The sequence below is a fragment of the Pteronotus mesoamericanus genome, unplaced genomic scaffold, assembly GCF_021234165.1.
Source record: "Pteronotus mesoamericanus isolate MK-2021 breed Mesoamerican mustached bat unplaced genomic scaffold, CSHL_Meso_final contig_214, whole genome shotgun sequence".
NCBI lineage: Eukaryota > Metazoa > Chordata > Mammalia > Chiroptera > Mormoopidae > Pteronotus > Pteronotus mesoamericanus.
This window is the reverse complement of record NW_026555089.1, coordinates 6,700,285-6,714,925: the sequence shown is the minus strand read 5'-3', so window position 1 is coordinate 6,714,925 and position 14,641 is coordinate 6,700,285. Positions and strand designations below refer to the sequence as shown.

Here is a 14,641-nt window from a genome sequence, read left to right as displayed (position 1 = left end):
GGATGGTCCAGAGCCAGGCGCTGTATTATTTTACCGGCTCCAAAGCGTCAGACAGAGGCACTGGACTGTTTTTCTCAAATCGGCAAATTTTATTTAGAAAAAAAAAAAAAAGTAGGGGAAAAAAGTGACAGCGCTCTTTAAGGTCTTAGAAAAGAAACTTCCATCTTTCTGCAGCACCTGAGCACCGCCTCACTGCTCAAACATCTTACGCTTCTGGAGCATGGAAAAGGCTATGTCCCCTGCCGAAGTAGGGTAGACGGTGAAGGTGCCTGGAAACGGCCAGAGAAAAGGCCCAGGCGGTCAATGTTGCGGTGGAGGACACTGTGCAGAACAGTCAGATGAGGTCCACCCTCACCCCCACCCTCCCTGGAGAAGTCCCGGATGAAGCGGCCACGCTCTGACTGGAAGATGAACTTCTGGGGCAGGGGGCCATGCTCCCGGAGAAAACCCCAGACACTGAGCAGCAGCAGACGCACTTCAAAAGGTGCCAGTTGGCTAAATACCTCATGCATATTACCCAGGGCTGGTGGCAAGAGGCTTCCCTCAGCCATGACAGCCACCAGAGTGCAGGATGCCTCCAGGTGCCAGGGGGAGTGGGCTGTGTCAGGGTGGCGAGAGGCTTCCCAATGGCCCAACAGGGCGGCCAGCAGCCCCCGCAGCAGTACAGAGCAGTAGCACAGGGCTGGGGGAGCAGCTGCTACCAGCTTTAACAGCTCAAAGAGTAGAGGCTGTTCCCGGAAGCGTCGGCCAATGCGGAGATCCCGCTCCACGGTGGCCCGGGCGTGCTCCTCGGGGGGCCAGGCTAGCTCAGCCCCAGCTGCATCAGGACACACACTCTCCACCAAGGTCACTGCCACAGCTTTGGCTGCCTCTGGGCTCAGGGTGGGAGCACCCCAGCAGCCCCCACATTCAGCACCCCCAGGAGCACTGCAGCAGTGCACCAGGAGGTTGAGGAGGCTCTGGGTGTTATAGATCACTTCCTGCTGATTTCGTGACTGGATAATCTTTGGTGGCTTTAGGCCACGACCAATGACTCCAGCATGGAAAACTGACCAAATCCCTCCAGGACCTGGCACAGCTGCAGTGTGTCTCCGGTTGGTGTCCAATAGGGAGGCAGAAGGCAAGGAAGCTGAGACAACTGTAAGAGTCTCGTCCTCATCCACTTCCCCTCCAAAGAGTTCTGTGTTGCCCCGATGTAAGGCTCCTTCGACTAGCAGCTGCAAGACAGACTTAAGCCCTGCAGGGGAGGTCTGAGAGAGGCGGGTAAGAAGCTGGGAGGCTGAAGCCACACCTGGGGGGCCATGGAGCCTCAGAGAGGCAAAGAAGCGATGCACTCCAGCTCTCACCAGTCCCAGGAGTTGAGAAGGGGACAGGGCTTCTGGAGGAAAGGGACAAATGGCCAAGAGGGAGGCAGCAGCTTCGGCTACTTCCTCCTCAGGATGTAGCAGGAGAGGAGCCAGGTCAGACAGATGGGCTGAGGCAGACTCCCCAAACCGGGCTCCTAGGGCTGCAGGGCCGTCACCGCCCTGCTGTTCCCACCCAACTAGCAGTGCCAAGTTGCGCAGGAACCGCGCTGTGAAGGGAGGTTGCAAAGTCCCTGCATGCACCCGAGCCAAGCAGCTTCGGAAGGCCAGGGGCAGGAGGCCAGAGAGACTGACCACCAGCCCTGCGTATAACTGGGTGGCCAAACTCAACTCCTCAGGGCTTCGGGCCCGGCTCAGGAGGTGGCCCAAGGCCTCAGGTCCACAGCTAGGCCGGGTATAGACAGAGAGCAGGCCCAGGAGCTGGTGTTGCCAGAGGAAGCGTTTCCGTTCCAATCGTAATGTCTCTCCACATAGTTCTCCAACATGGTTTCTTAGCGCATCTAGAAAGGGCACAGGGCGAGGGGGTGGGGGTGGGCCCAGCACCCCTTCCCCAGGAGACCCTCCCCGGTGATGAACCAGTTTTTGCAGATGTAGAAGCAGCAGCTGAATCAACCGGTCACAGGCCTCACGTACAGCATCTGGCACAGTCATGCCCTGGGTAGTAATGACTGAGGCAGGCATGGCTGTGTCCACCAGGAACTGCAGCAGGCGGTAGGCCCCTGCCCCAGAGGCCTGGCTCACCAGGTGCACAGCCAGGTTCAGCATGTTGTCCAGCTCCTCTCGGGGAAATCCCTGCAGGTGTTGCTGCAGCTGGCTCAGCACGGCTGGGGGCTTAAGGCAATCCACCAGCTCTCCGGAGACTGTGCCCAGCAAAGCTGGTGACATCACTGCCAGTTGCAGGAGGAAGGGAACTGTGGCCTGAAGGGAGGGATCCCCACTCCGGCCTCCAGTGCCCCCTGCCAGGCTATCATGGAACATTCGCAGGAGCTCCCTTCGGATGCTGTCTCCATGACGGGAGGCCAGGTGACCTAGGATGCCAACAACTGAGGCAATCTTAGGCACCCGCTTCTCCCCAGGGATAGCAGGAGATCCAGGGAAGGGGTCTGTAGAGGTGATCTGAGAAGAGCTTCCACCACTGCCACCAGCTCCACCTCCAGCCCCACCATGAACACAGAAGTCCTTAAGGCCACAGGAGAGAACTCGGGAGATGATGGTGCCAGGAAAGGAAGAGCCAATATGGGCCACAACCCAGTCAAAGTGTGGGGAATGCTGGACAGAGGTATCCAGCAAGGCATCCACGCAGGCGTCTGGGCAGCTACCAATGAGTGCCGAGAGGCACTGAACATAGATATCCATCAATGTGCGTGTGGCCCGACAGCCCATCCATAGCTGCAGCAATTCGTTGAGAGAGCCAGTGGCATGGGGCACACGCTGGTGCTGGCCCGAGTATGTGCTGCTTAGTTGCCCCATTAGGTCAATGGACCATGCACTAATCACAGGTGCCCAGGCCTTCGGGTTGGCCCGGATAAACTCAGACAGCACCTGCTGCACTTCCTGCACTACATCCTCTAGACCAGGTCCCCCGGCAGGGACATGGGAGGGTGCAGGTGGACGGAGATGAGGTGGGCCAGCCACAGGGCTTTCATCCAGGGCAGCTAGGTGGGCCCGGACACTCTCATCAAAGACACCTCGCAAGTGGTCAAGCACAGCAGCCCGAGCAGGTGGCAAAGACCGGAGCAGGAGAAGACCACAGCGGGCATGTTCCCGGGCCGAAAGCTGGTGGCCCAGAATGGGGTCGACGCCAGTCAGAAAAGCCTTGATTTCCTGGGACAGCTCCTGAGCACTATAAGGAAACAAGAGAAGCAGACTTAGTGTGTTGGAAATTAGTGTGTTTGGGCAAGTTATATTCCCTCCGTGAGGTTGTTTCTTTTTATGCAAAATAGGGATAACTGTACCTTTCTCATGAAATAATGTTCATAAAACACTTTAGCACCATATATATTTTACATTAATCACTCAATAAATGCTATTTTAACTATTTTTCTTTCAATAATAATGATATTAGATAACTATAGAATGTTGCAAGTACTTTTTTTCCCCATCACTGTTTATCCCCCTTATACCCTCTTTTACCTCTACCACCCCTTTGCCCCCTCGGGTACTTCTTAAAGTACTTTTTGTGTGTTATTTCAATCCAGACAAGAGGCCAATAAGGTAGGTACTATTATGATCCCATTTTACAGATAGGGAAACCAAGATTAAGTATTCAGACTAGAAGCACCAGGAGGGTAGTAACCATTTCTGTGATCTTCACCATCGAATCTCCTTCTGTGGAAGTGCCTGGTATACGGGAAGTACTCAATAAATTTTTGAGTTGAGTGTATTGTGTTCCTATAACATCTGCTTTAAAAACACCTTTCCAACTTTATTGCACTCCCCACCACAACACAAGCACCCTGGATTTTACTCTCTATGAAAAGAAAATCGTAAGGTCAAACTTGTCCTTTACTAAGGGCTCTCCCTCCTAATACCTGTTTCTTCCCATAGTCTGCAAGCATCCTAACCATCTACCACTTGGATTCCACATCAATGACAACCATCTTTCCAGCACCCTCAATGTGCCTAGGAATCAGGGTGTCCCAGGGCAGACAAGGCAATGCCTTTCAATGCTTCCCCTTGCAAAACATATGGGTTCAGTCTTAGAGGGTCAGCGTTACAAGAAGCAGCAAAATCCCCTTCCTCTTATTGCCCTTTCTGCCAAAGAGAACGGCGTCCTCTAGGGTTCTGATTGTGCCATACCTCTCTGGATCCTCAAAACAAACAAAAATCCCACTCTAAGGTGAGAGGAGTGTCTCCGCTGGAAGGGAAGAGAATGGCTAGAAGGAAGCATTCTGTGGGTTTCTGGGCTTGGGTTCTCAGGGGGTGTCCCTGAAGTTAGGGGACCCTGGGTTTCCTCGGGTCTAAAAGGGGCAGGGCAGCTGGATTCCCAGGAGTTCTGATATCCCCAACTCTTGGAAGAGCAAGGCCAGGGACCGGGGTATCTAGGCATTGGGGTTTAGAGGGAGTGAGGGCACTGGAGCCCAGAGTTTTGGTGAGGCAGTCCCTGAGTTCTGGGAAGACCCAACCAGGAATCTCTCAGAACCCTAACGCGAGTTCTCGAGGTAGGATCCGGGTTTCTGGCGAGAACGCTGGGGAATAGGCGCGGGGCCGCGCGGTGGGGGAAGATACCAGGGGCTCTGACTACCTGAGCGGCGCGGGACCGTGGGTGGCCGGGGCAGGCCCGGGAGGCCCTGGGGCCCCGGGAGGGTCGCACAACGCGGACATCCCGGAGCCCTAGCCGGAGCCCGAGGCGGGAGCGGCGAAGCGCAGGCAGCGCATGCGCGCTGACGGGAAACCTGAAAGGAACGAGCGGCGAGGCCTCTCAAGAAAACCAATCCGGTGACGCCCGCGACCCTCTTACATTAGTTCCGCCCGTGCCGAGGTCCAAGGGCAGGATTAGGATGACAGCCAGGAACGGACCCGCCCCCAATACAACCGCCTCTTCACCTCCGCCCCCTATAAGGCCATTGATAGACGAATGCTAGCTGCTGCCATTCACAATTGACTTCAGGTATTTTTTTTCCAAAGCCCAAAATACAAAATATTTGACTTCACGAGGTTTTAACAAAATGAAGCACTAGGAAACGTTTTATTCAAGAGGCAGCCCAGGCTCATGTGGCTCAGTGGATTGAGTGCCGGCTTGCAAACCAAGTGGTCGTGGGTTCAATTCCCACTCAGGGCATATGCCTGGGTTGTGGGCCTGGTGCCCAGTTGGAGCGGTGCAAGAGGCAACCACACATCCATGGTTCTCTTCCCCTCTCCCTCCCTTCTACTCTCTCTAAAAATAAATAAATAAAATCTTAAAAAAGAAACAAAGAAACAGTGACAATGTAAAAAGCAGTTAAGGGAGCAAAGGGCAATGGGGAAAGCAAAAAAAAAAAAAAAGAGAGAGAGAGAAAATTCGTGTGAGAAGATGAAGAGAAGGAAAGTAAGGAAAGTAAAGAGAGGAGGGAGAGGAAGCCTGAAATAAATTGGGCTGGCTAGGCTGAAGGTGTCTTCCCAGTTCTAGGTTGGCCCTATAGTTCTTCTGTCAGTCTCTATTATTCAGGCTTTGCTGCCTCCTCCAACTCCCAGTACCTTCCTGTACCTCACATCTCCATACCTGCAGAGAGGAAGCTTGGTAACTATGTACGAAGCTAGCACATCTCATCAAGATCCCCACTCCAGCCAGTCTATCTAAATCCCAGCTATTCCACTCACTGGCTGGGTACTTTACTTAGCCTTTCTATGACTGTTTCCTCTTCTGGAGATGAGGATGGTAATAGTACAACTACCTCACAGAGTTGTTGTGAAAATTGAAACCAGGTAATATAGTAAGGTAATATAATAACTTTATATAAGTAAGTAAGTAATTATATAAGATTAAATAAGTAAGGTAATATAATAAACCAGGTAATATAATAAGAATTAGCTATTTTTTTTATTATATTTGTTGAATGAACGCCAGAAAATAAGCTCTTTGAAAACAGTTTAGGGCCTTTGCCTATTTTGTTAAAGGCTATTGTCTTCATCACCTATAACAGTATCTGCCTGGCACTTAGTAGGTTTTAAATAAATAGTTGGTTAAATAAGTGAAAAAGAAAGTAGGTTCTGAGACCTGTATTAGAAGGCTCACTATTCTCAATGGAGGGGAAAGTTAGAATAACACCAGACTGGGGGGGAAAATAATAATAACACCAGATGGCATGTCCTAAACATACTTTTGAAGTGATTGTTTTAAGACTAAAAACATGCAGTGGGGTAAAAAAATAAATAATTGAAAGACTAATTATCCTTCATTTTTGTTCTTAAGTTTTATTAGTTCAATTACTCCCAAAGTGCATATACTACCTGCTAGCAAGAACTGTTCTACGACAGTAAATATGAGACAATATCTGCTCCTAGTTCTGCCTCAAACTTGGACCCAACATTTCCCTATTCTGAGCCTCAACTTTCGATCGGTGAAAGGCGGCTTTGAATCAGACACGTTCTTCCAGCTATGGGACTATTATGTGGTCCTTCCTCTGAAGGATTTCACATTGTAACAGAGCTTCTTTTGGAGTTAGATCTGGATTCATGCCTGGTATTTATTAGCAGTGTAACCCTGAGCCAAGTGATCCAGCTCTTTGGAGCTCGTTTTTTGATCTGTAAAATAGGCATGCCGTCTCCTCTCACAGACATTTTGCAAAGATCACTTGAGATCATTTATGTAAAGGACTTAGCATAAGGCCAGACACAGAAATTCTTCATAGCAAGCTGTTTCCTGCCTGAGACACAGAGAGAACAAAATTATGAAGGATAGGCTTATTGAGATGTTGAATATGTCTTTCCTTCTCCCTCCTAAATCCTCCTCTCCTCTCTTTATGGCATCTGAATACAGTTCATTCTCAAACAAGTACTTTTTCTTTCTGTGTTTAAAACTGGACATAATACTGTTCCCCTGGGAAAATGGCTGATTTCAAATTTTAGGCCAGGATAAATAGTAGGGGAGGCTGACACTTTTCATTGTGCCAGAAAGCAAGGAAATGCTTGATACTGATGGTGTCGTGTCAAAAAGCCATCTTGAAAAGGCTTCTGCTGGTCAAGTTTGGTACGATTTTGAGCGTGAAAAATAGGAATGGGTTATAACACATTGAAAAACAATCTAAATCCATAGCGATATTAAAAATAGAAGGGAGAGCCCTAACTGACACAGCTCAGTTGGTTGAGCAAAGCAAAGCAAAAGGTTGCTGGTTGATTCCTAGTCAGCGCACTGTCTAGGTTGCGGGTTCAGTGACTGGTTGGGGTGCATATGAGATAGGCAAGGGATCCATGTTTCTTTCTCACATCAATGTTTCTTTCCCTCTTTCTTCCTCCTTTCCCTTCGGTCTAAAAATAAATAACTAAAATCTTTTTAAAAAATAAATAAATTAGGAGGGAGGGAGGGTTTTCTTTATCCTCCAGAATATGTCAGACGAATTAATACAAATGAATGATAGAATTAGAAAATCACCATTTTGCAGCAGTAGCTAATTCAGGTAAAAATAACCATTGATGCTGAAACCATTGGGTCGCTGGGGAATAAGGCATTCATATAATCTCAAGTATCACTCCATAGATTTCTTATTAGTTACAAAGGGAAAGGATACCTTAACAGTGGAGAAATCTGACAGACACCCACTTAACCAAGACTCTACCAAAAGACTCTACCAGACAAACTGGTGTTACGTTCAAGCTGACCCTTGAATGCGGCGGTTAGAGGCACCGATCCCTCCCCAGACACACAGTAAAAAATCCTGATTTAACGTTTGACTCCCCTCCCCCACAAACATAATAACCTGTTGACCCGAAGTCTTACCAGTAACAGTCGAGTAGCACATATTTTGTATGCTATATGTATTATATATTGTATTCTTACAATAAATAAGGCTGAGAAAAGAAAATGTTAAGAAAATCATAAGGAGCCCTGGCTGGGTAACTCAGAGCATCTCCTCAATTTGCCAAGGTTGCAGGTTCGATCCCAGGTCAGGGCACATACAAGAATCAGCCAATGAGTGCATAAGTAAGTGGAACAAAAAATCGATGTTTCACTCTCTTCCTTCATCTAAAAATCAATAAAAAATTTTTAAAATAGAGAATCATAAGGAGCTCAGTGACAGGGGTGAGGGAAGGATTGAACAAAAAAAGGAAGAAAAAACTGGATCCAGACAACAGTGTGGTGATTGTGGGGGGTCGGGGTGAGGTGGATGGGATTGATAAATTGTGGTGGACAGAGACTTGACTTGGGTGGTGAACACCCAAGTGTACAGATGGTGTTGGGGAATTGTGCACTTGAAACCTGTATGATTTTGATACCCAGTGTCACCCCAATAAATTCAATAAAAGAAAATCATAAGGAAAACACCTCTACAGTATTTATTGAAACAGAACTACATACAGTGGACCCATGTAGTTTAAACCCATATTGTTTAAGGGTCCACTGTACTTCCTGATGTAATGCAATGGAAAATAAAATCACCTATGTAGAATTTCCCCCCAAAATGGTTAACCTAAACCTAATTATGAGGAAACATACAAAAACATTCAAACCCAGGTTGTAGGACATTGTTAAAAAAATAATTAGGCTGAACTCTGCCAAAAACACAAGGACATCTAAGACCAGGTAGTACACTGTTCTTAGTACACAGCTATAAAGAACTTTATTGGAACAACTGAGGAAATTTGAATATGAAAAACTGAATATTAACTATTTTACTAGTGTTAAGTCTTTGTGTGATAACAGCATTTTTGTTATACAGCCTATAGCAAAATTTACGGATGGAATGTCATCTGCAATTGACTTTCAAATGAGTCAGCAAAGAGAACAAAGGTACATATTCATACACATTAAGTATTTGCAATGTGTAGAAAGAGATAAAACAAGTGAAAAATGTTGAAAATGGGTAAATCCAGGGAGAATGCATATATTAAGGGTCCACCGTACTAATCTCTTAACTTCACTAAAAGTTTGAGTACTGATCTCTTAAGTTCATTGGAAATTTGATATTATTCAAAATGTAAAGTTGCAACACTAGGCCCCAACCCTTTCTCTTCCAGGACTAGCATGCAGATTAAATAGGACACAGAGAATATGCTCTTCCCTGAACACACCTCCGCACAGGCAGCTTTTCACGTTAATTAAACAACCCCGCTCTGGCTTCCAACAGAATTTCTGAAAATTAAAAGGGAAAAATAATGTTTGCTCTTCACTTTATTAAAAATATAATCCAGCAAAGGAAGCATGTGACAAACATGACTTAAAGTGACTTGCCCGCCCTGGTCACGCAGAAGCAGTGGCAGAGCTGGTATCAGGACCCTTACCGCCTCTGCCATCTCTACAATAATCAAAGTCTCAGTCAGAAATGGAAAGTTAAGAGTGTCACTCACTAGAGACCAGGCTGTCTCAGAGGCTGGCTTCTTGATGCTTTTGCTCAAGAACACTCTGTGGTCCCCTTTCCCGGCTGCCTTTTTCCACACTCACAGACCCCTGGGCATGGCCCATCCCCATCCCTACATTTAATCACACACATGTCAGTAAGACCTCTAGAGTTTTATTTCAAATGCAGCTGAGTGCTAAGAAGCCCGCTCTCCTGAAAGAAATAAATAAAAATTACAGAAAAAAAAAAAAAAAGAACAAAGCGGCCTCTCTGATCTTTTCCATTCTTCCTTTCAACACATCCTTCCATGGCAGGTCACCAGGCCATTATGAAAAGGAGTCTGGGAAGAGTGAAAAGGTGCAATGTTTATTCCAAACTGTCCTGCAATAACCACTGAGTTCTGGCTCCAGCTGAGAATCTTCCAGTGAAAGGGGTAAGATTTAGCTCCCTTCTTCAAGGTCCTCCATGTCTACATCATGGGGGGCTTTGGTCTTCTTTTGAGATTTGGGCTGTGGTTCACTAGTCCTGGCTGGCTTTGCAGAGGTTTCCACTGAACAAAGAGAAAGAAATATTGAAGAACCCAAGTGGATCCAGGCTGCCCCCTTACCCCCCACCTCTGTGTCCCAGCCTCACCCTCCATAGCTGCTTTCTCTTTCTGGGCAAGCCGGATCTGCTGGAGGAGTTTTCTGCGCTTCTTCCCAGACAGTGTAATGTTGGCACGTGAACTGGACCTGAAGGGTTGGTAGGAGCAAAGATCCAGGTTAACCTGAACCAACACAAACCACAGAAGCGGTGCTAGCTATTGAAAAGGTCTTCAGATCCACATCAAAGAACTGTTTGAAAACCAAGGCTCTAAGGGAGTGAGTTTAAAATGAACACATAAAATATTTAACATTAAATGTTAAATTTTAGTATATTGTAGAAACTTCTAAGGGAAAACTATTTTTCTCTATTTTTCATACTTCTGACATCAGATGTCAGGGTGGTGGGGGGTGTTCTCACAACAAACAATTCTCCAATTCTCAGCAGACATTAACATAGTGTCCTACAAATTTAATTCAATTCTGACATTACCTACCTGGAAATAGCATGTTGTCACCTGTACTTCTGACCCACCTGCTATAACTCAGGGTTCTCATCCCTTTTTCAGACTCCATAATGTGCTAGAATAGCTCACAGAACTCAGGGAACATTCACTTGCATTTACTGATTTATTATAGAAGGATACAATTAAGAACAGGGAGATGGAAGAAAAGAATAAGGCAAGGTATGAGGAAGGGGCCAGAAGTTCCTTTTTTTTTTCTTTCCCTTTTTCTAGATTTAATCTTTATTGAATTTTTTTTTTTTTTTCTTTCCTATTACCGTTTAGTCCCCTTACACCTCCCTCCACTGCAGAAGTTTCCAGGCCCTCTCCCGGTGAGATACCTTCTCAGCACCTCCACCAATTCACCAACCAAGCTCATTGAATCTGTCGTTTAAGCGTTTTCACGGAGTTTAAACACCAGCACCCCCACCTGCTCCTACCCCACCTCCTAGAGGTCGAGGGCAGCGAGAAGGGGTGAGGCTTAAATCTTACAATCCTCTAATCAACGGGTTTTTCTGGTGACCGGTTCCACCCTGTCACTCATTAGCATAAACTTAGGTGTGCTCAAAAAGGGCTCCTAAGTAAAATACACTCCTATTCCTCTGAGGGTTTTAGAAGCTTTGTGCCAGGAACCAGGGACAAAGATCAAAAAAACTTCTTATTGTAAACTTCAAATATTGATAAAGAAGAAGTCAATGAAAGGACGGGATGGGAACTTTTCCCCAAGACTCAGGGGCCCCTGAAACTTATATGCAAAACCCCACATGTGCCTCTGAAAATTCATCTAGTTGTATGCACACTTCCGTGTGCGTTTTAAAATTTACTTATAAAAATCTGTTAATGTACATAGATGGGAAAGTCGACAGCTCCCCTTAAGATTCTCAGTGAGGACCAAGGCTCTAAGAAAGGTTGTAAGCTACCGGTATAGTGAGACGCTAGGAGTTTAGGCACAAAACCAGCAGACATCCCTTCTTGTATAAACGCGAGTGAAAAAAAGACGCAGAGAGGTGCCAGCTGCTCCGGAGCTCGGCAGGAGGAAGAGACTCCCTGGGGAGGACCCAGGGGAAGAGGGCCTGACACTCACGCCCGCTTCTTGAGGTGGTGCCGCGTGATCAGCCCTTCGTCTATTACAGCCCCGACCACGCGGTGCTTCAGCCGCCGCTCCCGGGTCAACACCCGCCGTCGCTTGAACAGTTTCTTCTTCAGCTCCTGCAGGGAAGGAAGATGCTAATCAGACGGAGGCCGCGCGCCGCGACGCGGGATTCCCGCACCCGGCGACTCTGGCCTATCGATCCCATCTTGGGCAAGACTAGAGAGCTCCGGGGCGCTTCGGAAACAGAGTCAGCGCTCCCACACAGTCACCGTTCGGGGCCGATTGATCTTCCCTCCGGGACCAGCCATGGCTGAGCAGTTTTCCCGGCTTCAGGTCCGCATATCCGCTCGACGCAGGGCGCGTATCTGGCTCCGCCCCTCGTTCCTCCGCCAGCCAATTGTGGCTCGGGGGCGGGCCCTGCTGCTATATAAAGAAGCTCAGCGGGTTCCTTATCCTTTCGGAGGACGGCCGCAAACTGAGGACGGGCGCCGATGAAGTCCGGTATTACTTTGGCAACCTGGCGTGTGACGGTTTTCGGCGGGGCTTGCGAACCCTCCTCTTCTTGGCGGGGGTCGGGCGTGTGGTCCCGGTCCCTGTAATGTATGGAGGCAGAGGGAAAGGGCTCCGGCCCCCTCGGCGTCATGTCTTCGGTGCCGACGGTTTCCAGTCCGCCGGTTCTATCCTCAAGCGCCGGGACACGCGTCTCCAAGAAGCAGGGCAGAACCTAAGTTCTGCGGGCAGCTCCCTACAGTACGGAGTACTCATGCCTTCTTTTGTTTCAGGTCTGCGAAGCCGACCCAGGACCCGGAGCTATCGCGTCCCCCTCCTTTTCCACTCCCGTTGCATCCAATAAAGGCCGTACCCGTTGTAAGTGTGTGTGTGGCCGTGTGCTTTTTTCCGAGGCTGCAGAGTTAGGCCGTACGCGTTATTCCAGAAAGCGCATTTTGCAGATCTTGCGGATCTCCTCTTGAATCTCAGGCTTCTGTGGAAGAGCGGGCGATACTTCGCAGAAGGTTCTGTTTGACCTTGCCGGCACTTCCGGATGGCCGCGCTGCGCCGAATCCTACACTGGGCGACCCTGGCTGCGGGAACGCGCTGCGCCATGGCGGGTAGGACAAGAGTCGGGGAGGGCAAACGGTTTCTTGGTGACCCGGCAGTCTACTCCCTGTAGCGTGGCTCTTAAAAGCTCAGGTTACTTTACGCTGTTTTTACAGCAGTTTGATAGAACTCGGGCGCCGGATGACACAAGCCTTCCACTCGTCCACAGGCTCCCTGGCCGGTAGCTGCCTGGCGGACCGCTGCCTCTGGGATAAGCTCCACGCGCAGCCCCGTCTGGGTAGCGTCCCCACCTTCGACTGGTTCTTTGGGTACGAGGAAGTCCAGGAGCTCCTACTGCCACTGCTGCAGGGGACCCAGGCTGCCTGTCCACTGCGGGTGTTAGACGTGGGCTGTGGGACCTCAAGCTTGTGTACAGGCCTCTACACCAAGTGTCCACACCCTGTGGACGTGCTGGGGTTAGACTTCTCTCCTGTGGCTGTGGCCTACATGAACAGCGTCCTGGAAGGTGGCCAAGGTCGAACACCTCTGTGCCCTGGGCACCCTGCCTCCCGCCTCCACTTCATGCAGGCTGATGCCCAGAACCTGGAAACAGTGGCTTCTTCTGGCTCCTTCCAGCTAGTACTGGACAAGGGCACCTGGGATGCCGTAGCTCGGGGTGGTCTGCCTGGGGCTTACCAGCTGCTGTCAGAATGCCTGAGGGTCCTAAGCCCAAAGGGGACCCTGATTCAGTTTTCAGATGAGGACCCAGATGTGCGGCTTCCCTGCTTGGAGCAAAGATCCCAAGGCTGGACTGTGACTGTGCAGGAGATCGGCCCTTTCAAGGGCATCACCTACTTTGCTTACTTGGTTCAAGGCTCCCATTAAAGACTTAAGTCTTGACCCTACAGTTTTTGTTGGGTGGGGAGAGGTGGAGAGAGCTTTGCCTTTTCAAGATGGCTGGAAAATGAAGATTTCAGTCCTGCCTTCCACATTTACTGGGTAGGTGCACACAGTATTGACGGTTTCTGTGCCCCAGTTTACTCATCAGCAGGGTAGGGATAATACCTGGAGTTAGGGATTACATACAATGACAGCTGAAACATGTAGCAGTACCAAGCAAAGTGAGTGCTAGGTAGAGAAGATCTAAGTGGATCATTCCCCACCCCCAGCTAACTGGAACTCCCAGAAACAGCAGATAAGAATTAATCCAAACCCAGTGGCTTATCCTCTAAGCCCATTTCCCTACCTGTAAAAGGGGAAGATTGTGAAAGGATGGGTAAAATTGCTCCATGAACAAGCCTAGGTGAAATGTTAAAGGAGAGAGAACAAACAATACTTACCCTCAAAGCTCCTGGGAGGCAGGAGTTGGGGGTATTCCACAAATTGGCTTCTGCAGACACGGAAGCCTGTTGGATCCCAGGGAGGACTGGGATCTGGTTCTTCCTGACCCTCTGTGTCCTCGGGAATCCAGGAGGCATCCTGCTCTATCTGTTCCTGCCCCCAGCTGAGTTCTGGGTTAATGGTTCTTAAGGGAGATCTGGGGTCCAGTGGGCTCCAGGTCCAGCCTGGGTGGGGGGAATGGAGTTTAAGAGCCCATTGACAGTGAAAAATATTCCAGATACATTGAAGTTTTTTTAACATAAAATTAACTTGTGATACTTGTTTCACTTCAGATCAAATAAATGTTTTGCCTTTTACTAAACAAAACATGAAATTCTGATTTGTGCTTATAAAAAAGTAATAATTATAATGAAAAGCCTAACTTCATGGCCTCAGTTTCCTCTAGAGGGGAAAAGTATCTCTCATTGGATTCTGAAAATCTTGAGGTAAAAGTGTTTATAGTACAGTGCTTGGCACATAGTAAATGCTCAAAGAAAAAAAAGTATAACAGTATATAGACATGGCAAAATATCTGCAAAAGAAAACATCCCAATGTTAACTCTGGGCAGGCAGATTTGGGGTAATTTTATTATGTTTTCCCCATAACAAACTAAATATTTTAAAATACTAAAAGTACATATTAAAAGGCATGACCTATCCAACATCAGAACTGCTCTCTAAAGCTCAACGGTGGCAACCACCTTGAACT

The 14,641-nt window shown here is 48.3% G+C and overlaps 3 protein-coding genes and 1 non-coding gene across 5 annotated transcripts; 2 read left to right on the top strand and 2 right to left on the bottom strand.

Annotated features, from left to right (window-relative positions):
• Positions 1-86: 86 nt before the first annotated feature.
• INTS5 (integrator complex subunit 5) lies at positions 87-4,733 on the bottom strand. The gene is made up of 2 exons (XM_054571024.1): positions 4,609-4,733; positions 87-3,207 (listed from the first exon to the last, which is right to left on the bottom strand). The coding sequence occupies exons 1-2, from the start codon at positions 4,686-4,688 to the stop codon at positions 231-233; spliced, it is 3,057 nt and encodes a 1,018-aa protein (XP_054426999.1). The 5' UTR covers positions 4,689-4,733; the 3' UTR covers positions 87-230.
• A 4,216-nt stretch (positions 4,734-8,949) lies between these two features.
• Positions 8,950-11,869, bottom strand: CUNH11orf98 (chromosome unknown C11orf98 homolog). The gene is made up of 4 exons (XM_054571021.1): positions 11,784-11,869; positions 11,506-11,630; positions 9,971-10,068; positions 8,950-9,887 (listed from the first exon to the last, which is right to left on the bottom strand). The coding sequence occupies exons 1-4, from the start codon at positions 11,820-11,822 to the stop codon at positions 9,778-9,780; spliced, it is 372 nt and encodes a 123-aa protein (XP_054426996.1). The 5' UTR covers positions 11,823-11,869; the 3' UTR covers positions 8,950-9,777.
• Positions 11,870-11,967: 98 nt separating this feature from the next.
• CSKMT (citrate synthase lysine methyltransferase) lies at positions 11,968-14,266 on the top strand. 2 transcript variants are annotated; one of them, XM_054571019.1, is made up of 4 exons: positions 11,968-12,015; positions 12,297-12,381; positions 12,493-12,623; positions 12,782-14,266. In XM_054571019.1, the coding sequence occupies exons 3-4, from the start codon at positions 12,557-12,559 to the stop codon at positions 13,435-13,437; spliced, it is 723 nt and encodes a 240-aa protein (XP_054426994.1). In that variant the 5' UTR covers positions 11,968-12,015; positions 12,297-12,381; positions 12,493-12,556; the 3' UTR covers positions 13,438-14,266. The 2 variants fall into 2 exon arrangements, with proteins under 2 accessions (XP_054426994.1, XP_054426995.1); XM_054571020.1 differs by having other exon boundaries at positions 12,465-12,623.
• On the top strand, positions 12,067-12,215 carry LOC129068664 (small nucleolar RNA SNORA57). Its single transcript, XR_008528940.1, has one exon. It is a non-coding gene; the product is annotated as a small nucleolar RNA SNORA57 (small nucleolar RNA).
• Positions 14,267-14,641: the final 375 nt, after the last annotated feature.